The sequence below is a fragment of the Scyliorhinus canicula genome, chromosome 17, assembly GCF_902713615.1.
Source record: "Scyliorhinus canicula chromosome 17, sScyCan1.1, whole genome shotgun sequence".
NCBI classification, from domain to species: domain Eukaryota; kingdom Metazoa; phylum Chordata; class Chondrichthyes; order Carcharhiniformes; family Scyliorhinidae; genus Scyliorhinus; species Scyliorhinus canicula.
The window spans coordinates 23,376,162-23,402,879 of record NC_052162.1 but is presented as its reverse complement, the minus strand read 5'-3'; the positions used below and the strand labels follow the sequence as shown (position 1 = coordinate 23,402,879).

The 26,718-nt window shown below is 47.8% G+C and overlaps 2 protein-coding genes across 3 annotated transcripts in view; one reads left to right on the top strand and one right to left on the bottom strand.

The window, feature by feature from the left end:
* col4a5 (collagen, type IV, alpha 5 (Alport syndrome)) overlaps positions 1-25,313 on the bottom strand; it is a 276,713-nt gene extending 251,400 nt beyond the window's left edge. The window contains exon 1 of one of the 2 annotated variants that reach the window (XM_038774450.1): positions 24,813-25,313. In XM_038774450.1, coding sequence (XP_038630378.1) covers positions 24,813-24,956 — 144 coding nt within the window. In that variant the 5' untranslated portion in view covers positions 24,957-25,313. The remainder of the gene's footprint in view (positions 1-24,812) is intronic. The other variant, XM_038774451.1, reaches the window with a different exon arrangement.
* A 179-nt stretch (positions 25,314-25,492) lies between these two features.
* Positions 25,493-26,718, top strand: part of LOC119951333 (collagen alpha-6(IV) chain-like) — a 424,187-nt gene continuing 422,961 nt past the window's right edge. The window contains 3 exon segments of the mRNA XM_038774449.1: positions 25,493-25,679; positions 26,118-26,255; positions 26,458-26,506. Coding sequence (XP_038630377.1) covers positions 26,245-26,255; positions 26,458-26,506 — 60 coding nt within the window. The 5' untranslated portion in view covers positions 25,493-25,679; positions 26,118-26,244.

Below are 26,718 nucleotides of genomic sequence, written 5' to 3'. Positions count from 1 at the left end.
GGTATCCCTCCACTCCTCACTGGCATGGAGCTGTAGGTCCACCTCGGACTCCAAACCCTTTGGGCGGGACGGGGAGTTGTTCAGAATTAGGGCCAGCAGAGTGCTGGCTCATTTGCATTCCTGACTTGCTTACCGAATAAAAACCCATTGCAAATGCGGATCGCACGCAATTCAGTCCCGGCGCCAATTCAGTCGCAGAGTTTGATCTTCCGGCCACGCTGCACCGGAAAAGCAGCACGCTGCAGCGCTGCGTGGCCATTGAAAGCTGGGAGAACCCGCTCCTGGGAAACTAGCAGGCTCTCGTGAGATGTTGCAACGGGAATCCCACCCACAATGGGTGGCATCAGTTTTTTCACACAATTTGCACATTAGGGCGAGGCAGTAAACCTCACTCTAATGTACAGATTCCTGATGTACCTGAGGCTTTGGGATTCAATGGGCTGGATTCTCCATTTAAGCGGCTAAGAACCAGCTCAAATGGAGAATTCACGGGCGTTTTATGATGCAAAAATCGGAGTCGGCCCCTCATCGATTCCGGGACTGGTGAGGGTCTAGCAGCGGCGCCGGGAGAAAATCCCCGCTCCTGCGCCAAAAACAGCCGGGTCCAGGGCTGCACATGCGCACGGCTGATGACCTGCAGCAGTCACGCCATACAACATGGTGCCCACCATGCGCAGACCCGACCCGCCATCTGGGAACCCACAGGCCACCCCCCCACCACTATCCCCAGCCCGAGCGGAAATCCCCCCCGGCCAATGGCACAAATCCCGGCAAGAGTGGCGGCACTGAATACAGTCCGCAGCCGCCATGCCAAGTTCCCGACCTCTAAGACCACACGTGTTCTGCGCCGTCAGGAACTCGGCCCATCGGGAGCAGAGCATTGTGGGAGTGCCTGCCGAAGATGCGCCAACAGCACTGCAATGGCGCACAACGCGATGAAACCATTTTGGAGGGGGCGGAGCTTGGTTGGCCGGCATCAAATCCGCACTGCCAAGGTGTCAGGTTGGCACTGCCATGCTGGCATTTGTTGCGTGTGAGCGAATGGGCCGGGGTAGCCCGGCTTGGGTCTTGAGGGGGGGGACCCTCCCATATTGCGTTTGGGATGCTTTCAGAGGTCGGGATGCCATTTAAAAATGGTGTCCCCACTTCCGATGGAGGCCTTGGAGTGAGTGGTGACACATTTCGTAGCTCCCGCAATAAATTTTATTTTTTTGGTCCTTTCCCCAGCCCTTAGAAAGAGCACCACACCCAAGCCCACGCCGCCATCCTATCCCCGCAACCCAACCTAACCTTTTAAGACACTAAGGGCAATTTAGCATAGCCAATCCACCTAACCTGCACATGTTTGGACTGTGGGAGGAAACCGGAGCACCCGGAGGGAACCCACGCAGACACAGGGAGAATGTGCAGACTCCACACAGACAGTGACCCAGGAATCGAACTTGGGACCGTGCAACTGTGCTAACCACTGTGCTGCCATGCCGCATCGAAGTAGTGGAGGTTGGCATGTATGTGACCAAGATGTTGGAATCGCTGATGGGGCAGAGGGTCTTTGATCGGCCTCTAAAGGTCGACCGAGCGCACAGGGCACTTATGATGAGGCCACAGGCGGGCGAGCCACCCAGGGCGATGGTGGTGCTTGCACCACTTTCTTGCACAAAGAGAAGATTTTTCAATGGGCGATGCAGACAAGGAAGTGCACCTGGGAAGAGAACAAGCTGCGGGTGTATCTAGGCCTGGGCGCAGAACAGGTGAAGAGGAGGGCCGGATTTAACCGGGTCAAGACTAACCTCTTCAAGATGGGGGTGAAGTTTGGAGTGCTGTACCCAACCCACTTCTGGGTGACTTTCCAGAATTGAGAGGAGACGATAGAGGTTTTTGAGAGTCAATGGACTGGCAAGATAAGGAAGACATTCAACTTTGAAGGAGGTGTGAAGAGGTGTTACCTTTTGGTGTTTTTTGGAGAGCTTCTTCCCCTTTGAAATGTTTTGTTGAGTTTGTTGGTAGGAGGCTTGGGGAGCAGCAAGGTTGAGTGCACCTTTCTCTGTTTTTCTGTTTCTTTGTTTCTCGGGGGAGTGCGGACGGTGGTGTAGGGGAATCAGGGTGGGGCAGAAGGTTCGGAGGCCTTGAGTGGGGGCTGCCATGCTAGCTGGGCCGGCTAGTTAACAGAAGCACAGTGGGGGGTGGTCAGGTGGTTGGTGCAGGGGAGGGGGATGGGGCTGTTTTGGTTTGGGGGAGGCAGGGAGTTGCTGACAAGGGTGTGGCTGGTCTGGCGCAGCTGAAAAGGGAATGATAACGGCGGACGGGTTGCACGATGCAGGCCTGGGCTGGCTCAAAAAGGGATATGGTTGATGGGCAGGAGAGGGGGTTGGGGGGAGTCCCTCAACTGGTCTTGTCACGTGACGGGTTGAATGGGCTGGTCAAGTGGTCACATGTCTTCGCGCACCTGAGGAGGCTGTAGTCGGATTTGGCTTTTCTATAAGAGACCATGTAAAGATAGGGGATGAGACAAGGTTGAGAAAAGGATGACGTGGAGATGCCGGCGTTGGACTGGAGTGGGCACAATAAGAGGTCTTACAATACCAGGTTGAAGTTCAACAGGTTTGTTTCTAAACACTAGCTTTCTGAGCTCAGCTCCTTCATCAGGCGAGTCCCCTGATAAAGGAGCTGCGCTCCGAAAGCGAGGAAAGGATGGGTATGGCAGGGGGTGTGGGGGTGTTGGTGAACAAGCGGTTGGCATTCAAAATGGGGAACATTGTGTCAGGTTCGGGGGGAGAGGTTTGTGATGGTCACTCATAATATGGAGGGGATTGGATTGGATTGGATTTGTTTATTGTCACGTGTACCGAGGTACAGTGAAAAGTATTTTTCTACGAGCAGCTCAACAGATCATTAAGTACATTGGAAGAAAAGTGAAAAAAAGAAAATACATAATAGGGCAACATAAGATATACAGTGTAACTACATAAGCACTGGCATCGGATGAAGCATACAGGGTGTAGTGTTAATGAGGTCAGTCCATAAGAGGGTCATTCAGGAGTCTGGTGACAGTGGGGGAAAAGCTGTTTTTGAGTCAGTTCGCGCGTGTTCTCAGACTTCTGTATCTCCTGCCCGATGGAAGAAGTTGGAAGAGTGAGTAAGCCGGGTGGGAGGGATCTTTGATAACGCTGCCCGCTTTCCCCAGGCAGCGGGAGGTGTAGATGGAGTCAATCTTCACCCAGAGTGCTGAGCCTGTGGATTTTGTTACCACAGGAAGTAGTTGAGGCCAAAGTTGTATGTTTTTAAGAAGCAGTTAGATATAGCAAAGGGGATATAAGGATATGGGTTGAAACTGGGATTAGGGGGCAGCACTGCTGCCTGCATCGCTGAGGAACCTGGTTCAATCCCGGCCCTGTGTCACTGTCCGTGTGGAGTTTGCACATTTTCCCCGTGTCTGCGTGGGTTTCATCCCCACAACCCAAAGATGTGCTAGTTAGGTGGATTGACCACACTAAATTGCCCCTTAATTGGAAAAAAATAACTGGGTAAAAAAACTGGGATTAGGCTATTGAGTTGGATGGTCAGCCATGATCATAATGAATGGCGGATCAGGCTCGAATGGCCTCCTTCTGCTCCTATTTTCTATGTTTCCTCCAATGATATTCAGGGCCTCACGGTAGCATGGTGGTTAGCATCAATGCTTCACAGCTCCAGGGTCCCAGGTTCGATTCCCGGCTGGGTCACTGTCTGTGTGGAGTCTGCACGTCCTCCCTGTGTGTGCGTGGGTTTCCTCCGGGTGCTCCGGTTTCCTCCCACAGTCCAAAGATGTGCGGGTTAGGTGGATTGGCCATGCTAAATTGCCCGTAGTGTAAGGTTAATGGGGGGATTGTTGGGTTACGGGTATACGGGTTATGTGGGTTTAAGTAGGGTGATCATTGCTCGGCACAACATCGAGGGCCGAAGGGCCTGTTCTGTGCTGTACTGTTCTATGTTCTATAAGCAAATCTTGGTACTCAATTAAAAATCTCACAACCATACTGTTGAAAAATCCCTGATTTGGGGACTTGGCAGGACTTGTTTGGCCTTTGTCCTCCTTTCTGTGAAGACAAGAGATAGTATCAGGAATACACAAGTAGAACCAGGTTTTTTTGTCAAATAGAAAGCTGCTATGATAGGATTTTAGCTGGACTCAGAAATTTAGAATGCAGAAAAGTTTGAAATTGTTTGAAGTGAAAGATCTCAAATCATAACAGGCAGCAGAGCATGTCCATTGTTTTCAATTATTATTTCACGGTAGGTTACACTGATGGTACAGAATCTGATGACCACAGAATTGTAGGATGCTTACATTACAGAAGGAGGCCATTTGGCCTGCCTTGTCTGTGCTGTCTCTCTGCAAGAGACTACGCAGCTAGTCCCACTCCCCTGCCTTTTCGTTGTAGGCCTCTAAATGATCTTTTTCTGAAAACATGTTTAGAATTCCTTTTTGAAAGCATTATTGAATCAAACTCCACCACACATGCAGACAGACAGATCCTAATCACTCACTGCGCAAAAACAATTTTCCTCATTTTGCACTTGGTTCTTCCGCCACTCATCTTAAATCCGTGTATTCTGGCTCTCGACTCTACTGCAAAGTGCACGGCTACTCTATATCCACTCTGTTCAGACCCCTCATGATTTTTTTTTTAAACAGGCCGTCCTTCCTGAATCGAATAACCACACCTCCCACACAGGCTGATTAAGGACAGGCTGATCGAAGCTGTGGAGGTAATTGTGAATGTACCTTTGTCGTCCCTTTGTGGAGTCGGTGGGGGTGATGGTGCTGGGGTAACACGAAAAGGGGAAATGAATTGATGTGCGTCAGGTGGGGGGGGGGGGGGGGGGGGGGGGGGGGTAATGGAAGAGCTGAAAAGAACACAGGTCCGATTATGGGTGTGATGTTACTTTTGGGGATGTTTGGGTGATTGCTTTGGTACCAGTGATACTATGCTGGTGGCATAGTCTGCACCCTTGATTTTCTTCATCCACCAGACCCCAAGGCCACTGGAGCATGCTCCATTTTTCTTGAGTTTTTTTATGTTTCTCACTCAACACTATCATATATATAGCTTTCTCCCAAAACCCCCTTTTAACTCGTTGTTATGTCTTCTGCCCTTTTACCAATTCGTGATCCATGCCATAACCAATAATGATTCCATGTGTGTGTCTGTGTGTTTATTTTGCCCTCAAGTGCTATTTATCTGTAATACCTATGAGCTCTGAAGAAGAATTTATACCTGAAACATCAATGGACATATCTTCCTAGCAGACGCTGTCTGACCTGTTGAGTGTTTGTGATTGTAACCAGGTCCCCCGTATGTTCTCTTGCTGTCGGTGAAATAAAGCAGCTCAATGATTTGTATCTGGCCCCATCTTTCTAAATGTTTGTTTGGTCTGCCTTTCAAAAGATTGGAGAGATGCACGTGGGGGCAAGTATGTGAACATATGGTTCAAATTGCAATTCTGGGTTATGCTATTGTAGACATAGATATTGAACAGTACCCTACACACTCACGAATGTAAGATATTTAGACCACTTGCGGGAGAAACTAGCACTGCTGTTTCCCAGAGAATGGCTAAGATACGATCCACAGTTTTTAAACAACTCCCCCCTGCTGTTGGAATGCGTAAAAGTTGCCTAAGGGTATGATCGGATTTGACTGTGGTGCTTCCACTGTTGAATAACCAACTCGCATTCATCATGAAAAATAACCAACCAGCAACCCTACTTTCAAGGAATGGGGATGAAGCGGGAGTGACAAATGTGCAAAATATGGATCAGTACCGTTACCTTCTGACTTCCTTCACCTTGCAATCCATAGGTCTTACACATGGAGGAGAGCAATTTCATCCTTTCGTTGAATGATACTTAGGAGTTTACGGAATTGCAGAAGATCCATTCCCGATCTGTAAGCAATTCAAGTTGCCGATTTGGAAACAGGCGGAACTAATACATATATGTTCCTGTGTAAGCTACCTGCTACATGTACATACTTGTCCACGGGGACAAGCTAATTGGCAGGGCTACATAGGAAGGCAGTCTTCTGTCTCAATTACGCAGTTTCCAGCAATCAAATTGTTTGAGCTGGTGATTTTGGCACCTCTCCTTCGCCAGCTGTTTGCAGATGGGCAAGAATTTAATTAAAGACTAGACGAGTGAAACTCAGTCTAGACCAGATAATTACTGCCATTCTGCTCCCGATCACAAATATGTAAGTCACCTATTCAAAAATCACATTCACATTTGTTAACTGGACAAAACAGTCCTTTTTATCAGACTGAATTGCTCAGTTATCTCGGTTCAGATCAGGGTTGAAATGTTTTTCAATAAAAGGAGCTTCAGCAAAATTTTATCCAGAGATTAAAAAAAAAAGAAAATCTGATGACATCAGAGAGATCAGAAGGCACGGGCCAGATGAAATCATTCAGGAGATTCTGGAGAGGAACGGCTGTTCCAAAATAAATGTTGTTGCCTCCCATTTGCTGAAGTTGCTGATTCAAACTCTGCTATGTGCACCTGTGACCTGAAAGAACTGTGATATGATGACAGGGGTACTGACAGGCAGATCCTTGGTACCTTGTCCATTTAGCAATAGCCCAGGTACAAACCAGAGCCACACAAGGCTGCAGGCTGTTTCAATAAGGATAAACCCAGTGACTATAAGGGAAAGATAGCATGGCTGGGATTCTCCGACCCTGCGCCGGGTCGGGGAATCCCCAGCGGGGGGGGAGGCTCAAATCCCGCCCCGACGCCAGCTTCCCTATTGTCCGGCGCCATTTTTCGGGCGCCGGTGGGATTCCCGCCACGCCGGTCGGGAGCCATTGACAGCGGCCCCCCCCGGCGATTCTCCAGGCCGCGATGGGCCCAGTGGCTGACAGGATAGTCCCAATTCCGCCGGCGTGAATTACTCACCTCACACACGGCGGGACCTGGCAGGCAAGTGTGCGGGAGCCGTCCTGGGGGGAGAGTGGGGGAGATCTGATCCCGGGGGAGGGGGGGTCCACAGTGGCTACCAATCAGCGGGAGGGCTGGTTCCGTGGGGGCCCACATTACTCCACGCCAGGCCCCTGTAGGGCTCCGCCATATTGCCCGGGGGCCAGCGCGGAGACGGGAACCCTCCCGCATGCGCGGAAATAAGCCAGCTGTTCTGCGAATGCGTGGAAATACACCGGCCGTTCCGTGCATGCACAAACTCGCGCCGGCCCTTTGGCGCCGGCTGGAGCTGTGGGAACCATTCCAGCGTCAACCTAGCCGCCTAGAAAGTGGAGAATTAGGGCAGCACGGTGGCACAGTGGGTTAGCCCTGCTGCCTCACGGCGCCGAGGTCCCAGGTTCGATCCCGGCTCTGGGTCACTGTCTCACATTCTCCCCGTGTTTGCGTGGGTTTCGCCCCCACAACCCAAAGATGTGCGGGCTAGGTGTATTGGCCACGCTAAATTGCCGCTTAATTGGAAAAAATGAATTGGGTACTCTAAATTTAAAAAAAAGAAAGTGGACAATTCTTCACTTTCGGGGGCCGTTGGCGCCGGAGTGGTTGGCGTCGGTTTTCACGCCGTCGTGGGGACATCGCCCCATTATTGGAGAATCCCGCTGAACATGTTTCAATCAGAATGTTGTGTTACTTGGAGATAATGGTGTTCAAAAGCCTGAATGATGTCATCATAAAAGCAAAACACTGCAGCTGCTGGAGATCTGAAATGAAGCAGATTATGCTGGGAACACTCAGCAGGTCGAGTAGCAGCTGTGGGGAGAGAAACAGAGTTAACGTTTTGAGTTCAATATGACTCTTCTTCAGAACTGAAGAGAGGTAGGAGTATGAGCGGTTTTATGCTGTTGAAAAAGGGGGAAGATTCATTTGGAGCAAAAGAAGTCAAGGATAGATTGGAAGGCAGGGGGGACAAAATTGTCCTGCAGAATTGCACTCAGCATCTCCATTGGGTTTTGTGACCCCCACCCTGTGACCTCACTGGCTGAGGGCCAGAGAAGCTTCTGGAAGGGCGCAAAGAGGGGGATAAGAACCGGACACCCGGACACCCTCCCCGGCAAAGACTCGATGCAGAGGCAGTGCAGAAGGCTCAACGACAGACCAGAGGACAGAAAGAAGCAGCGTGCGACACTCACCTTCGCAGACTAAGGGCCTGAGATGACCGAGACTCAGAGGATTGGACACACAGCTCGTGTAGTATTAAGGATCTCAGGCATTGTATAGTTGAGATAATTTGGGGGATAAACTGTTTTATTGTGTTTGAAAATAAACGGGTTAAATTGTGAACCTGTGTCTGTCCTTTGTTCATCTCGTAAATAAGGGAACCTGGGTAAAACGTTTGAATAACAAACCGGTCGAAGTGACTGAATGTTACCGACAACACCTTAAATGTAACCATCAAAATCAGTAGTATGGAGTAGATTGCAAAACTATAGATGGCCCTTGTAAACGTCAGGATGAACTGTAGGAAATGTGATCACTATCTTCTGCAAAATATGCATATTGTAATGTTTTAAGGTTAGGTTGACCACTCAGTCACAAAACATTTTGGATTTGAATGTCTTTGAGTCATTTCATCAACATTAACAGAGCAATTTATTGACCTTTCCCCTTGCCTCTCCTCACATTCACTGTTCAAGGCATGCCATCAAGTAGTCATAGAACCACAGAATTTCTATAGTGCAGAAGGAGGCCATTCGGCCCATAGAGTCTGCACCAACCCTCTGAAAGAGTACCCCAACTCGGCCTACTCCCCTCGCCCTATCCCCATGACCCTACCTAACCTGCACATCTTTGGACACCAAGGGGCTGGTTCAGCACAGAAGGGGCTGGTTTAGCACAGTGGGCTAAATAGCTGGCTTGCAATGCAGAACAATGCCAGCTGCACGGTTTCATTTCCCGTAACCATCATCCCCGAACAGGCGCCGGAATGTGGCGACTAGGGGCTTTTCACAGTAACTTCATTGAAACCTACTTGTGACAATAAGCGCTTATTACTATTAATTTTAGCATGGCCAATCCACCTAAACTGCACATCTTTGGACTGTGGGAGTAAGCAGGGGCACCTGGAGGAAATCGGTGCAGACATGGGGAAAAAGTGCAAAGTCCACACAGACAGTTGCCCTAGGCTACAATTGAACCCGGGTCCAGGTCACTTTCAACCAGCCAGAACTCACCATCTTGCTGGTGGTGCTGTAATTGGCCTCAACATACCCAGTGTCAGAAGAGGAAATTCAGATAGAATTTCTGCTTCTAATTTCTACCTAGCGACCACTACTGAATGTGTATTATATGGCTATCAAGTACAAACCAACACATCTCATGCTACACATTACAAACATACAAATTATCTGCAGTGTGTATTATTTTTAACAATTTTTCTTTAATTTTCTTTTTCCCCAAGGCACTTATTAAAAAATTAATTTACGGAGGTGTTAGCGTCGCTGGTTAGTAGGGTTTGAATGCTTGTGGAAAGGGCCCGTCAGCCCCATTTGACGGTGCCCCCTGTGGCATCGCGATCCTCTGTTCCGGCAGCCGACCAACGGGATCTCCCTTTGTAGCCACCCCTTGAGCGTGGGTGCGCTGCCAGTGAAACAGAGAATCCAATGACGGAGAATCCTGCAGCTAGTTTTGCCACTTTTTAAAAATTGTGCCTAATTTTCTGATTTCCCTCCTCTTCCCCTTCGAGTATATTTTACCACAGCCATCCCGCACACTTCAAGTAATATTTAATGTTTCCAACTTCTGCAAGTTGTCCAGTATATCACAGCTTGCATTCTTTTGAAGATTAGACGTCATTTGTGTTTGAGAGGTTAGAGTCACAGAATCGCTGCAGTGCAGAAGGAGGCCATTCAGCCTATCGAGACTGCACCGACCCTTTGAAAGAGAACCCTATCTATGTCCACTCCCCTGCAACCCTGTAACCCCCACCTAATGTGCGCATCAGGTGGAATGTGTGAGGAAACCCACGCAAGCACAGGGGGTGCGTGCAAACTCCACACAGTCACCTAAGGTCTGAATTGAACCCCAGTCCCTGGCACTTTGAGGCAGCAATGCTAACCACCACTATTGTGGTTGTATGCCAGGCTCTGCCCTTCTGAAGATCTTCTGCCAGGCCACAATCTTCTGCACAGCTACAATCTTTAAAGAGCCTTTCTGTAACTTTGCCTACTGACCACTACTTACCTCTTCCTTCTCCTTTAACTGCAACCCAGCTCGAGCAGACAACACAATCCTTTCTTAAGCACCAAGGTGCTGCAACAGGTAACAATATAAGTATATTTATTGAGAATGTACATTCTATTTGAGCACAGTCTAGACAATGAACGTGATTCTCCCAAAAGGAACAAAGTCCCATAGCGAGCGCATTTAGCCTTGTGTTTCTTGGTGCTTATAGTGCCGAGAAACACATAGCTACTCAACGCAACTTGCATTGTATAACGGGCCAGAATGAGGAACGCGCGGCTAAGGCTGGACATTGCCCCGTTTTATACAGTGGGGAGCTCGGCTCGCCTGAATTCCCCAATGTAGCGAGAGATTGGGACACCATTTGTAATTGGCGTACAGATCTCCAAGACCCCCAAAACCTATCCCCCAACCCGAACGTATTATGGGAGGGTCCCTGCCCCCCCCCTCAACACCCATGCAGGGCACCCCCGTCCTGAAAGAAAATGCTAGCTTGGCACCATGGTAGTGCCAACCTTGCACCCTGGCAGTGCCCACACCAGCTTGCAGTGCCACCTGGGCACCGCCATTTTGTCCAGATGCCACCAGCAATTCCAGGACACCACCCTGTCTATAGGGCATGCAGCTGGGTTCCTCCGATCCCCTGGGAGACCCCCAGGAATGCCGTTCCATCTGGTCCCCGTTTGTGGGGATCAGTGCTAAACAGCACTCGCCCGACATCTATGAGCCAAAGGGGATGAATCCCAAAATCTCAGGCTCCTCGGGAATCTGCACATTAAAGTGAGACTGTCTCGCTTTAATATGTAGATTTGCCAAAATGTGATCCTGCCCACAATGGCCAGGATTTACATCGCAACGTCTCGCGAGATCACGTTGGATCTCGTGAGGTATTGCGAGCCAGGTAGATCCCAGGATCCAGGTAGAACTCCCAATCTTTATCGGCCACATTGCGCGCGGGGAGCTGCTTTTCCGATGCAGCGTGGCCATCGGATTGCGCCCTACGTGTTCAGCGCATAGCCCTGAAAACCCACAAAAATGTTAAAACTGGATGAATGATTGCGAACACAGATATACTTCATTTCACAGCAGTCCTGACAGAAAGAAGTTCAGTGTGCGCATGGTCACACTGCTTCTAAATTGAACAGAAATTAATTCCTTATCAGAGCGAGCTGTTTACTCCCCTCTCGACATGTTAGTGCAAGGTTCTAGCAACCTTCTGGAATCTATAAGCAATTCTTCATTTGGGAACATGGGTGTTGGCATAATGTTAGACTGGACAGGAATCATGTAAATTAATCTGAGGCTGTTCATACCCAACATGGATGTGGCCGCTCTATAGAACCAGGAGTAGTTGGCTGTCTTTATGCTCTTCCCCAACTCAAGAGCACCGAGTCAACGTCTTCCCAAATGCAATAAACTAATCTTCTCTTAACTGGAGTCAAAGTACATCGAAGATTATTAATCTTATAGAAGATCGTTAATCTTATAAGGATGGTGGAATTTTTGCTGTCAAGGGTGAGTCAGAAATTATTACAAATGTGAACTTGATCTCTTTCAAACATTTTTGTTCCACCTTGTTTTCTCCGTTCTCATGAAGGAACAAGGTATTTTCAAATTCACTAAGACTTTCTGAAATGATGCAATGAGGCTGTAGACACAGTTATCAAATGCCATCACAGCCTGCAAGAGATAAATGACCAGGATCACAAGCCTCAGGGGGGGAAATGTTTTTGAGTTCAATCCCCAGACGATAACATATTCATTTGCTGTTGAATGTTTGCTCGTCTCCCAGCAGACTTATCTGCCACACTTGAACAATCAGCAATGAGGATTACTTCCATTTGTGAAGGCATGCGAGAGTGCCAATGTGCACACATTGGGATTTATCTGATTCATCAAACAAACAAATGTGGTAGAGGGGAATTTGATCACGTACCACTCAGTTGATTTCCAACTTTTTATGGGTATAGTTTTGTGCGGACCAAATGAGGCTTTCTCCCCGTGTCTGTGTGCCTTTCTCCTTGTGTCTGTGTGGCTTTCTCCCCGTGTCTGTGTGCCTTTCTCCTTGAGTCTGTGTGGCTGTCTCCTCGTGTTTGTGTGCCTTTCTCCCAGTGTCTGCGTGGGTTTCCTCCCATAGTCCAAAGATTTACAAGTTAGGTGGATTGGCCATGCTAAATTGCCCCTTAGTGACCAAAAGGTCAGGTGGGGTTACTGGGTTACAGGGATAAGGTTGGGCTTGGGCCTAGGTAAGATGCTCTTTCCAAGGTTTGGTGCAGACTCGATGGGCTGACTGGCCTCCTTCTGCACTGTAGAGATTCTAAGACCCAATAGTATTTAAAAATGAAACATCAGCTCATATTTGGCACCCAATATCAATACTGAGTGCTCACAGGCTGGATAATCCAGGTCATTAGGGTCTCATATAAACAGCCCAAACTCAATATGAATGGTGCATTGGACACGGTGATTCATCAAGGATTCACCATGTGTTGCTTTCTGGGTTCTTTACAATGTGGCCTAATTAGCAGCATCTCTTAGATATCAAGCATTTTACATTAGCTTTCGGATTTTCTTTTTGACAACATATCAAAAATGTATTAAGCCAATATACTGGAATGCAGAACTTGTATAAAATTCAATTCATCATCTGGAGATGCTACTGGCATCAGTTACCTCTTATGGTCAACCCTTCGACATGCCCTCTTGCAACACAATCCACACTTCAAACAATGAAATCTGTACCATTGAGTCATTTTTTCTCTTAATGAAAGAACATTATGGACTTTCACGTACAAACAACAATGCATTACTAAAATCCTCATGATACAATTCTTCATATTTGCAAAACAAAGGTGGTTGTTGAGGAGAATATCCCACAATATTGCAGGGGAAACATTAGAGCATAAGGATAAACAGATCATGATGATCAATGTATCCCGATTAGGGGATATATTGCCACAGGGCTAATAAGTATACATATACTTCCAATCCCCCTGTATTTATTTCCACTCATTTTATTACAACAACAGCAAATATAATTTATACAGTGGCTTTAATTTGGTAAAATGTCTCAAGGCACATCTCTGGAGCCCTTATTGGACAACATTGAACCCGAAAAGGATATTAGGAGGGTGACCATAAGTTGGTCAAAGGGGTAGGATTTGGGAACATCTCAAAAATGTGGAAGTATAGAGAGACAAATAGTTTTTCGACAGGAATTATCATAGCTTCACACCTTGGTAGCTGAAGGCACAGCTGTCAATAGTGAAGTAGTGGAAACAGATAATATGCAATCTGGGAGGAACGCAATATTCGTGAAGGGATGTAGGAGGAGGCGGTTGCAAAGATAGGCTTGGGGTGAGGCCATGGAAGAAGTTTTAACACAGTTCATGAATTCTACATGTAAAGTGTTGCCAGGTCTGGAACCCATGCGAGCACAGAGGTAATGAAGAAACAGGATGGTGCAAGTTCGGTTACTGAAAGCAGAATCTCGGATGGGCAGAGGTTTACGGACAGTACAAGTTGGAGGTCAGCTTGTTTGGCACTGGAATAGTGAGTGAATCACGGCTTCAGTGTAGCAGGTGAACTGAGGCAAGGGTGGAAATAGTCAATGTTATGGAAGTGGAAGTAGACAGTTGTGGTGTTGGGGAGATGTGGACAGAAGCTCAGCGTATGTTCAATTAAAACCATGAAATTGGGAACAATCTTATGCCATTGATACATGCTTAGCTTTGGATCAATAGCTGAATTGTGAGACCCATCTGATTGAATAGGCTTCTAACTCTCACTGCCTGAGATCATACAAATATATGAATTAGGAGCTGGAGCCGGCCACTCGGCCCTCGAGCCTGCTCTGTCATTCAACAAAATCATGGCTAATCTGATTGTAACTTCAACCCCATAATCTTGCCCACCCCCGATAACCTTTCACGCTCTTGTTAATCAAGGATTAATGTTTGGGGTGAAGAGGGTCTTAACTTTTCATCTCAAAGTTTAGGAAGATTGAGATGAAAGGAGCATTTAATTCTAACTCCGACAAACATTTCTTTTGTTATAGTCAATTCCTAAACATGCTCCGTTCAAAATGCCTTCACATCGGTATTCATGCTGAGTAAGATCTTCAGATGATCAGCAGGGGAAATGATGCACTATCAGATCTGATCAGAAGAAAAATAGACATGTACGTCAGTCACCATTATCTTTAGAAGAAAAACAAGATAGGGGCTTGTTTACTTCGAGTCAGGACAAGACCCTTATGGCTCTGTGCATGATAATGCAGATAGAACGCATGGTGGGGAAGGGGTGGCTGGGAGGTCTCTCCTCCCCCTTTGGAGATTTCTGATTTGAGATAAACTATCTTCAATTGTGAAGAAAGTTCCGGACTGCACTGAGCACTTCACAACCTCCTCACAAATAAATCTCCAAACTGGCCTGAACGACTGACACTAATGCAAAACGTTTCTCTGCACTTGAACTGAAATCAAGGCAATGAAACCAGATATCCGTACACGGCTATGAAAAATCATCAAATATTTGTATTTCCGTCCCTGACGGGGTAACATCTTAAGAGATTCCCATTTTTATTTCCTACACGTTAATTCAATCAGTACTTTATTTCCAAAAGTTGCTTGCATCGAGGATTTAGTTGCAAACTTGGTCCCACATCTGCTGCCACCTTTATTTACTGAGCCATGTTGCCCATTATGTTGGCCACTGGGCATATGGCTAATTAGGAATCCAGATGTCAATAATTGCACCCTGATTAATAAAAGTAAAATGTGGTAATTGACTCAGCGGTTAGCACTGCTGCCTATGGCGCAGAGGACCCGGGTTCGATCCCGGCCCTGGGTCACTGTCTCCCACTCTGATTTCTCAGATCACAAGCCTCCTACACTAACCTTGTTTTTGGTCAATGCAAGCTTGAAGAATTCTTCTTTGATTAGGCACTTTATAGTCTTCTGGACTGAATGTTGAGTTCAATTATTTATTTCTCAGCAATTTTTTTGTTTTTGCATGGTTGCTGTTGGTGATGATTTTGTTTCTCCCATTTGCACCTCCTCCAGACCCGCTTTTTTTTTTCCTTTTTGCTGTACACCATCATCTCTTTTATCATATAATCTCTCCAGCCTCCCGCTCCTCCGCAGGTATTGCCTCTTCCACTTTCTCTGAAATTGCTCAAAACCAATTATCACCCAAACCTTTTCCAGTTCGGGTGAAAGGCCACACACCTAAACATCAACTCCATTTCTCTCTCCACAGATAATGCCAGGCTTGCTGAGTAGCTCCAGAATGTTCTGTTTTTATTTTCAGCTTTTTGCATGTTTGGTTGAACGTTGACAAGAGCCAAACAATGCGACTCAATTGAATTAAAAATGGCAGACGCGAAGGACAAAATATCCTGGGTCTGTTCGCCGCGGATGCAAATTCCGTAATGGTCACTAACTCTCGTGAGAGGGCCATAGTGAGATCTATGGCGGGGAGAACTCAGTTTGAGATCTTCCCTGCCCCCTACTGGTGGCGTAATCAGGGCGTTGACCTGATGACCATGGATATGAATTGATTTAAATATTCAAAAATGGCTTAATGCCGTTTCTTCCGGGGTCATCAGATGTTTCACCCCGCTTGTGTGACGTAACACCGGCAGGAAATCATTACTGGTTTCCAAAAACAGAAACCAGTCGTGATGACCACGCCAGTGGCTCGGAGAGAGTGTAGCCCCCGGTGGTGAGGGACATGGTCGGGCAGTATCCTGGCACATTCCCATTGGCACTACCATTTGGCAGTCAGTGCCAGGAGAATAGCCAGTGGGCAGGGCCACGAGGGAACCCCATGGGTGAGTTCCCATTATGTTGGTGGGAGGAGTGCCTGCAATGTGATGGAGGCAGGATGTGGAGACTTAGAATTAGGTGGGGGGGGGGGGGGGATGCCCCCATGCTGGCGAGGATTGGGGGGGGGGGGGGGGAGTTGGATAACCCCAATGCCTGCATGGTGTGTTTGTGGATGTTGGCCTTCGGTGTTGGAGGGTTGGGAGTGCTACCCTTGTCTGTTGGGGGGGGGGGGGGGGGGGGGGGTCTTGATGTCTGGATGGGGAGGGGGCCTTGAACTGCACTTTGAGATCAGGGCACACTTTTAAAATGGCGCACCAATCTCTGTGTAGCTGGGCTTGTCGGCTCTAAGAGGCCCCGCCCAAGTAACGGCGTAAAGTGTCAGAAGATCTGGAGTGAAAACCTGGCTGCTTCTGGGGGGAAACACGCGGTTTTCAGTCAGAACCTGACACTTTGCCAATTGTTTGGAAAATTGCGCCCTAAGGATGGTATTTTCCAGCCGTTCCTGCTGGCAGGATATTCTGGTCACACCTAAGGCGATTTCCCCGCTGCGGGTTCCCCGGTAGCGGGATGGGAAAGCCATGTAAAAGTCACAGACATCGCCGGGACCGGATGATTCCGCTAGCAGCCATTAGCAAGGCTCCTCCTCCACTGGAAAACACAACGTGTGTGTGTGTGTGGGGGCCACAAAACCCAGCACTAAAATACAGCATGCTGCAATGATCAAAAGCAACAACCACTTACAGAGCTTTAAATGTCGCAAAACATCCTAAAACATTTCAGCAGAGCACTCTCGACCAAAATTGGACACTAATAACAGAGGTTAGGTGACTAAAGTTTGACAAAAAGGTATGTTTTATAGAATTTACAGTGCAGAAGGAGGCCATTCGGCCCATCGAGTCTGCACCGGCTCCTGGAAAGAGCACCCTACCCAAGGTTAACACCTCCACCCTATCCCCATAACCCAGTGACCCCACCCAACACGAAGGGCAATTTATCATGTCCAATCCACCTAACGTGCACATCTTTGTACTGTGGGAGGAAACCGGAACACCTGGAGGAAATCCACGCATACACGGGGAGGATGTGCAGACTCCACACAGACAGTGACCCAAGCCGGAATCGAACCTGGGACCCTGGAGCTGTGAAGCGATTGTTCTATCCACAATGCTACCGTGCTGCCACTTTTAAGGAGTGCTGTGAAGGAGGAGTAGTTATAAAGAGGTTTATGGATATCATTTCGGAGTTTAGGGCCTGAGGAGCTGAAGGCACGACTAACAAAGGTGAAGTGAGGGAAACTGGGAATGTGCAAGCGATCATAAATGGAGTCAGAGCAACAGTTTTGTTAGTTTTTTTTCCTCGCTCTGTTAAACACAGTCAGGTAAGTTTTCTTTGATTAGGTCTTCAACATACAAGCTTTTGTTTCTTTGATTTCGCCTAGTTTTTATCCGATTTTCGCCAAGGGGGACACATGTGCACGCTCGCACATACTTGCACACACATCTCTAATTGCCAACCTTGAGGGCAGACAACTGACGTGCCTTCAACCATTGGGCAAGTTGCACTCGGGTTTGCTTTGGTCTCTGCAGGTTCATTTGCTTCTGCTCAGCACAGCCCTTGATTTTAACTTGAATCCCTGAGGTTTGAAACTTTAGCCATGATGAATAATGTTCCGAGATCAACTCTGCCAATTCTTATTCATAATTCCAGAACACTTCAAGTGGTTCACCTCAAAGCCTCCCCACTCACGCTCAAAGAAAACTAGCCCAACTTCCTTCACTTACGATTCTTGTTTTAAAAATAAATGTAGAGTGCCTAATTGTTTTTTCCAATTAAGGGGCAATTTAACGTGGCCAATTCACCTACTCTGCACATCTTTTTGGGTTATGGAGGTGAAACCCACTCAGGCACGGGGAGAATGTGCAAACTCCACACGGCAGTGACCCGGGGCTGGGATGGAACCCGGGTCCTCGGCGCCATGAGGCAGCAGTGCTAACCACTATGCCACCGTGCTGCCCAACGTATGATTCCTGGTGCCTGGAATAATTTATGTTATCCACTTCTCTATCCCTTGAAGGTCAATAGCATTTCTTTCCAATAACTGGGACTGCACATGGCCAATTAGAGTAACGGTGTACTGGGTCGCAAACTGCCCAGACCAGCCAATTAATGGAACAATGCACTCTTGAAATGTTTAAACAATATTTCATTAAGCAAAGCCTGAAATGAAAGCTCTGCCTGCCACATCCCTTGCATATTAAAAAAGGTCAAGTGCACCATCAGCCAGAACAGTAATAACTCAGAGGGCTGAATCAAATGATTATGTTGCTGAAGTATCCAGGTTGAAATTGAGAAGTTGTTAGATTCAAATGATGAAACTGACGTATCTTCTGCCCCATTCACAGTTAACAATTAAACAAATTAGTGCATTTAAACAAAAAAAATGTGCATTGTGTGCTCATTTCCTAAATGCAGTGCTGTAACAAATAATTTGCAATATTTTTCCAATGGCGCATCAAAACATCAATTCATTAGAGGGGTGAAATAGACTTAATGTTCCCAATGCTTTAACGTTTATGTTTGCAACTCCAGATTACATAGAACTGAAAGATGTTGGGTCCAGTCCCCCCAGACTATGCCCAGTTAGCTGTTCTTGGTGATTGATTATTACATTGGGCCTTGCTGTACCTTGGTGGTTGGGGGGGGGGAGATGGGTGGATAGAAGCTCGTGTTCTTGCGCATTAGTTAATGTTCTGTGCTGAACAATGTTTGTGTGTACGTGCGCACATGTAGGTTAGTTACTGATGGGTTTGGTGGTACGCGGGCATTTAATTACGCAAAAGAGTGACGGGGGGGGGGGGAATGCACACCCTTTTGGGGTTGCTAAGGGGCTGCTAGTTGCACGGTGGTGGGGGGGGGGGGGGGTTTCATTCAAGGACACTGGGCGCAATCTAACCAAAATAAATCAGAGTGCCGTTCTGGCTGGGATAGCGGGGTTGTTCCAGTGCTTTTGGCGGCAGGAATGTCCCCCGTCATCTACTGATACTCTGCCATGTTTTCGTGCCAAGCTGGGGAACACCCTGCCGAGGTCGCAATTGGCGGCATTACCTGCACTGAGTAGCTCCGACAAGCTGAGCTCCTCAGAGCAGGAAGAGATTGGGGTGCCATCTCACGATTCCCGACGAAATCCCTAGACACACCTCAATGCCCCCAACACACCAGTCAACGGGTCCTCAGGTACCCCAGGCCCCAGCACATACAGACAAGGCACCTCCGGGCACAATCCCCGGCATGGGCACAATGTCAGTTTGCCACTGCCCCTGGCAGTGCCAGACTGGCACCCAGGTGGTGCAGCCAGGGTGCCCAAGTGGTGCAGGCAGGGTGCCAGGCTGGCAGCGCCAAGGTGTCTGGGTGCACCAGCCAAGGATCGCCTGGGAGACGCCCAAGTACCGTTCCGCCGGTTCCCCATTTGTGGGGATCAGTACAGAACGGTGCCCGGCTGGGGTCACCTCAGCGAGGTCGGTAGATGCTGTTCGATCTGGCGAAGGCAGAAGTACGTTAGCTTCTAAGCCGACTTCACATTGCAAGCCTGGCACCTAGGTGGCACAGCCAGGGTGCCCAGGTGGCACTGCACAATGGGCGGGATCCAGATTGCAACATCTTGCGAGATCTGGTTAGATCCCGTGAGGCGTAACAGCAGTCAGGAAGCCCGGGTGAGGCCTCTCCGGGCATCAGCCGGCCGTGTCACCTCCCCATTCGGGTGCCAACTCGGCCAGTAGATCGCGCCCACTGAGTATCTGATCTAGGGTGGTTCACTGGGAGCTGAGCTACCGACCACTTACCCTCTCCCTTCACAGAAGCTGCTTAATTTCATCATTATAATATTGCCCATCTCTAATCCTACCTTAGCTCATGTGTTGCTGAAATCCTTGCTACTTGTCCCCTCCCCTAAGTTTCAACCCGCGATTCCCCTCTTAGGGTCCCAGGTGTGTTTGGATCCACAGCAATATTCGGCCTCGGCTGGATGTAGTAACAGCAGAAGCCGCCTGATTGGCCGACAGTGCAGAGGGAAGCAATTCAGCCCATTGAGTCTGCACCGACCCTTGGAAAGAGCACCCTACCTAGGCCCACTCCCCCATGCTATCCCCGTAACACCAGCTAACCTTCGGACACTAAGGGGCAATTTAGCATGGTCAATGCTCCTAACGTGCACATCTTTGGACTGTGGGAGGAAACCCACACAGACATGGGAGAATGTGCAAACTCCACACAGTCACCCAATTCAACCCGAGTCTATGATGCTGTGAGGCAGCAGTGCTAACTACTGTCCCACCATGCCGCCTAGTATCCACGTAGCCATATCCCAATAAGAGTTAATGGCATCTGGAAAGGGGGAAAACTAAATGTGCAATATTTTTGTTTTATGGTACTTAAGAAGGCAATGGGATCTCAATAAGCATATTAATCAATATTACCTTTACATTGGATTGACATTGGTCAGTTATCCAGTTCAGTTCCAGCAGGGAAACAGTTGTATTATGGATATATATGAAGAAGACACAAATCTAGGATAGCTCTGAATGTGGTTTTAGGAAGATTGTAGAATTGTTACTAGAATTGTGAAATGTAATAGTGCACATGCAAACTTTTAGCTCTAATAGTTGGAGACTATCAACCAATTCTAAAAAATGTATGGATGGGATTTCATGCTTCCCACCCACCCCACTGTATTTTGCCACAGCAAAGGCGGCCCACCATTGACTGTTGTTGCGATCTTCCAGTCCTGCCATTGTCAACGGGTTTTCCTGTTGCTCGTTCTCTCTCCCGCGACAGGTGGGACAATCCCACCGGTGGGAAACAGTCAAAAGATTTGCGCCTATATCATTGTCCTTTCAAAGCTGGGTCTTAGCTGAGGAGAACATTTCAAGATTTTGCATCTACGTGCTTCTTCTTCTGATGATGGACACTACCAACTTCCTCTATCCCTCCACAGCCTCTGCTGATATCAAAACAAAACTTCCTCTAATTAAACACTAGGAAGACTTAAGCAATTCACTTTGTTCCCAACCACCAATTCCATTCCTTGCCTTGTCAAGTTTCATCAAATTGTTTGCAGCCTCGGCATCTGATCCCACTGGGAACTGAGCTACCGACCACTTACCCTCTCCCATCACAGAAGCTGCTTAATTTCAATATTATAATATTGCCCATCTCTAACCCTACCTCAGCTCACGTGTTGCTGAAACCCTCAGCTGCCTGGATCTTAACTCGTAACTAGTCCCGTTCACCAATTCACCCCTCCCAGTCCTCCAATGCAACAAAGTTACATTTTACCCCTCCCTCTATCTGTGGTTTCCAACAGCTCTCCGAGAACTCTGAATTCTTCTACCTCTGGCCTCTTGTTCACCACTCTCCTTTCGCTCACAAGTGGCAGCCGTACCTCCAGCTGCCTGGAACCTATGCTGTGAAATCTCTTCCCCACACCTCCTTGCATGTCTAAAAAGAAAAAAGACCTGCATTTATATAGCGCCTTTCATGACCTCACAATAATCCCAAAGTGCTTTACAGCCATTGAAGTACCTCTGAAGTCTAGCGCCTGTTGTTATGTCGGAAACACAGCAGATTATTTCTACACACAAGCTTCTATAAAAAGCAATATTATGTGACCAGATCTCTTGTTTTTTTGTGATGATGAGCCAGGACTCCAGGGATAACTCCCCTGTTCTTCAAAATAATGTCACAGGATCATGTGAATCTACCTGATAATGGAGATGGATCCTCGATTTAACCTCATCTGAGAGACATTGCTTCGAACAGTGCAACAGTCCTTTACAATTACAGTGCAGTGCCGACGAGACTTTTGTGCTCAAGTCCTGGAGGGGAAATTGAACCCATGCCCTTTTAACTCATGAATGAGTGAGCAACCCCTGAGCTGGCACCCTAAAACACCTGACAGTCCACCTCGCTTTCCTCCATTAAAATGCTACTTAAAAATCTACCTGATCAAGCATTTGGTCACACACCTCAATGTCATTTTCTTTGGCTTGATGCCAGGTTCTTTTTTTGTCTGGGTACGCTCTCTTGAAATGCCTCAGAACATTTTACGCGCTTTACAAATGCAGGTTCTTGTTCTGAGATAACGCTAATTTGAAGTACCCGTGGTTACAGGTCTGTTACTCCTGGTGTCAGTGGTGAGAACTATTTCAGGCAATGAATTAAGAGCACCATGCAAGATGAGCATTACGCAACTTTAATGTGCATTCATTTAAGTGTGATTGTTCCCACAATGTACTGTAACAATACCGTAAGTAGGTCAAATAGACTCTTTAACAGCCACAGGTCACTTTCTCTGCCAAACCAATAACTGGAGCGCTCTTCTCAAATGGACTATTTTTCTTCTTTTCCCCCCTCATTCCTCCTCAATCAAAACTGCCAACTTAACTACTTTAAAATGGTCCCACAAGTGACTTCTGAACGATTGCAATCCTGTAGCAAAAATGGAAAGATAACCTCAAAGAGCTAGGAGTTCAGATAGCAAGAACACACAGATATGTAATGGAAACGAGTTAAAATAACCCCCCAAAAGCCTTAACTCTTAGTTATCACCTTCTTAACTGGTGGGAACTTCTCCCTGCACCCCAGCACTGACCCCCCCCCCCCCCCCCCCACCACCACCACCACCACCCCACCCTCTCCAGCCCCATTCTGAAACAAAGTGGTTGAAGTGCATAACCAATAGGCATCAATTGTATTTATCGGAAAGGAGAAAAATATAACACATCTACACAAAGACTGGTTTCACTGAGTTGGATTGAGAGCATTTTCACTGCATTGTCCCCAGCCATGTAAGCTGATGTTATAAAGGAAAGAAGCTGAGCAACACCCAGCACTGACAAGCTTACTGATGCACGCTTAAAACACACTGTCAATTAGTTACATGTTTTAAATCGAGACGAAAATCTCCAATTTCAACCCAGCAACCAAGATACAAACAGTCCTATTGGTTAGCACAGATGAAATTGAATGGTGAGCTGATTGATGTCAGGGTTGTTTCATGCTTTACCTGTACGGGCAAAACACCCCAATGTCAAAAAAGGGCTCCATTTATCACTTTTAATATTCTAATCAATGTTATGTTCACCCAAGGCAGTACTGAGCTCTGGGGGACTGTGACAGGATTGAAAATACTGCAGATGGATCAGAGGATAGTGGCAAGGATGACATGGTCCGTTTCCAAATGTGCGCTGGTGACACCCAGCTCCCCCTCTCCATCACCTCTCTCAGCCCCTCTGCTGATTTTACATTGTCAGGTTGCTTGTCTGACATCTAGTGCTGAATAAGCATAAACTTTCTCCAATAATGGGGAAGCTGAAGCCATTGTCTCCAGTGCCAGCTACAAGCACCGTTTCTCAGCCATTGACCTCAGCTCTCTCCCCTAGCAACTGTCTGGGGCTGAGCCACTGCTTTCAGCAATGGTGTCCTTTCTGGGTCCAGGATGAGCTCTGCACTACTGTATCAGTAAGAACGCCTATTTCTCCTTTCTTAATGCCACCCGACTCTGGATTTGACTATTCCAATGCACTGCAAGCTGGCCTTCCGCGTACTACTATCAGTAATCCTGAAAACACTTTGCTACCCATGTCCCACACTTACATCAAATTCCAGTCACCCTTTACCCCTATACATTATCAATCAATGCTGGAATTTTAAAATCCTCTTCTTGTTTGCGAATCCCTCCAGGGCCTCGCCCATCCCCATCTCTGTAACCTCCTCCAGCCCCACACCTCTCCGAGATTTCTATGCTGCCCCAAACCTACACTCTTGAGCATCCCCCATTTGAAGTGCTCCATCAGTGGCCTCTGCCAAGAGGGCTCCAGGCGCTAAGCTTCTCCATCCCTCCTTTAAAATGCCCCTTTCAAAGCTAACCTCTTGGATCCAAACTTTGGCCATCTGTCCTAGCATCTCCTCGTGTGGTGCTCAGCGTCAGATCGTGTTTGGGGTAACAATTCCCGCTGAGTGGCCCTGGGTGTTTTTTTAAAAAAAAACCACATTGCAGGGGCGCTATATAAATGCACGTCTTCGGCGTGCTTTTACTGACAAGGGGCAAATATTTCGCCCCACATAGACTTCGATGGGAAGGGGGCACATCGGGCAGAGGCGGGACCAGTGAGGAAACATAAAGGGGGGGGGGGGGGGGAACCTTTTGGCAATCCGTACCTTACTGGGAATAAAACTATTATTTGTGGAAAAAGCGATGGGAGTAACGCTGACAAAACGCAGAGGTTAAATTCCTCCTTAACACTTTACTGGGAAGGCACCGATGATAAGTTTGGGAGGAAAATTGACAAAGCAGAACTTTGAAAGGGGTGAATGTCAGTTTCTCTGGGCCGATTGATAATGCAGGTAGCCAGATCATATCCACCGTTACAAGTCAGTACAAGTAGGTAGGCAACTTGAAAGTTCTTCAGAGAATGCCAGACCCATCTCTAATTAGCTGCATTTCACTCCCAGACAAAACCACTGCTAACTCCCCTGTCATTCTAAAAAAAAAACGACCGCCCAACATCTTTAATAACCGCCCAACAGAAATAGCGAGCTCAAATCTGCCAGCTCCAGTTATTTATAAATGTAAAACTACTTTTCTCACCCACCCCACAGCCCGGCGCATTCTGCTGCTCCCTCTGCGCTGGAAATCTCTCAGGCACTGATTCGGAATTTGAACACCAGCAAAGAACCCCAGGGAAAAAGAAACAGGACTCTCCTGAAAAGGTGTTAAAAATGCAGTAAGCACTCACCGCTGCCTCGGAGTCCTGCACCAGGACCTGGAGCACCGACAGCAACAAGAAGATCCGAGCAGCCACTTGGTCGAAGGTGAACTTTGCAAGCTTCATTTCCCTGCTTCTCGACTTGGCGCTGATCAACTGACCGCAATTGCACATCCACACATATTCTGTTCGGAAATAGAGGGAGGGAGGGAGGGGAAGAGAGAGAGAGAGGGAAAACACTCTAAAGAGAGAGCAGGGGAGAAATTCGATGAGAAAGTGCGGCTGTACTCTGTGTGTGTGTGTGTGTAAGAGAGAGGGTGCAATGATAAGCAGCTACAATCAGCCACCCTCTCCCTCTCTCTCTCTCTCACACACTCACTTACTCTCACCCCTCTATCTGCAGCCTGCACACACTCCTCGCTTCTCCTCTGATCTCCACAATCCAGTCAGAACTACTTCCTCCAAACTGTACCACTTCGCAAGGGAGGAGGGGGAGAGAAAAGGAAGAGCTTCAACCTGATGTGCTGAAAGTTGGATGGGAGGGGGGGGGAAGTGGGTGGGTGGAGGGGGGAGTGGAGAGTGATACATTAAATCACCTCCAAAAGGCGAATGGGAATTGACGCCACGCCCCCCCCCCCCCCCCCCGCCATCCTGTCCCCTTCATCTCACAGCTCTATTGTTTCCTTTTGGCAAAACTTGCTACTTTTTTTTAAAAAGAGAAAGGGGGGGGGGAGTGGAAAGTTTGGCAAACTCTCTTTGAGGGACTATTTTACTTTAAGCGGGTATGTCAAAGAGTTTGTTGCGACTGGCGTCCGCAATGGATTGAAAGAAGTTGCTGTACGCTCTGGCTGGATTAAAGGAGAAAGATTTCCTTGCCAGTGAGAAAAGGAGTGAAGTGTGAGTAGAAATGTTTTCATTTCTTCAGATGCACGGAGCGCTCTCACAGCCTCCTGAGTGCACTTGTTTCCTTTTTTGTATGTGTGGGTGTATGATGGATTCTTAATCGGGTTGGATGGGGAGGGGGGCTTGGTTTTGAGTAGGGTTTGCTTTGCAAAAGTTTTGAGCGACTCTGGAAACTCCTCCCCCCCCCCTTCCCCCTCGCACCTATCCTCAGCTTGCATGGATTGCACTGAGGGAGTGGGGCGAAATAGGGCTGGAGAGAGTGTGTTAGCCTTTCTCCAACTCGCCAATTCGCCTGCACCTTGTCTTTTCTTGTAGGCACAAGGTAGTGTGTGTATCCTTTAACACAACGGTTGCTTTCTTGTTGTTGCATTTCAAACGTTCTCACTCCTCTCTCTCTCTCTCTCTCTCCCCTCCCTCTTGCCCTCTGCGAAGTCGGTGAGGCAGAATCGTAATCTTTCAATGACCGCAACGACACAGCTCGACCGCTTAAAGGAGATCAAAGGACGTCTCTGAAATTCCCCGGTCCCCCGCCACTTGGGGTGAAACAAGCCCACTGGAGATGGGCAACTGGTAAGTGAGAAGTCCCCAACTTCGGAGCAGGCTTTGTGCAAGATTTTAACATAAAGGCTGTGTTACAGGGCAGCCAGCAGTAAACGCGCGACCTCACTTGTAACTGTTTTAGATTAGGTGACTCTTTGCCTTGTTCTTGAAACACCTTCTGGCGGTGCGGGATGGAGTTTTCAATACTTTTTTTTAAACTGTTTTGTTTCAGGATCCTGCTGATGGTCGTGGGCTCTTTGGCCGCTGATCTTGTCCAAATGGTGAGTGTCTAAGGGGGTGTGTTTGTGTCAATTATTCCGCTGCACATTGCTCTTCTTTCCGCATTCGGGGGGGCCGGGGAAATGCGCGTTCTTGCAGACATGTAAAGGTTTCTCTTTTTTTAAAGTTGGTGTAACTTGAGTTTTAAAGGGGGTGTGTGATTGTTGGTGCTATTTATATTCGTGAGCAACTCTCAAATGCCTACCCCGCAGCA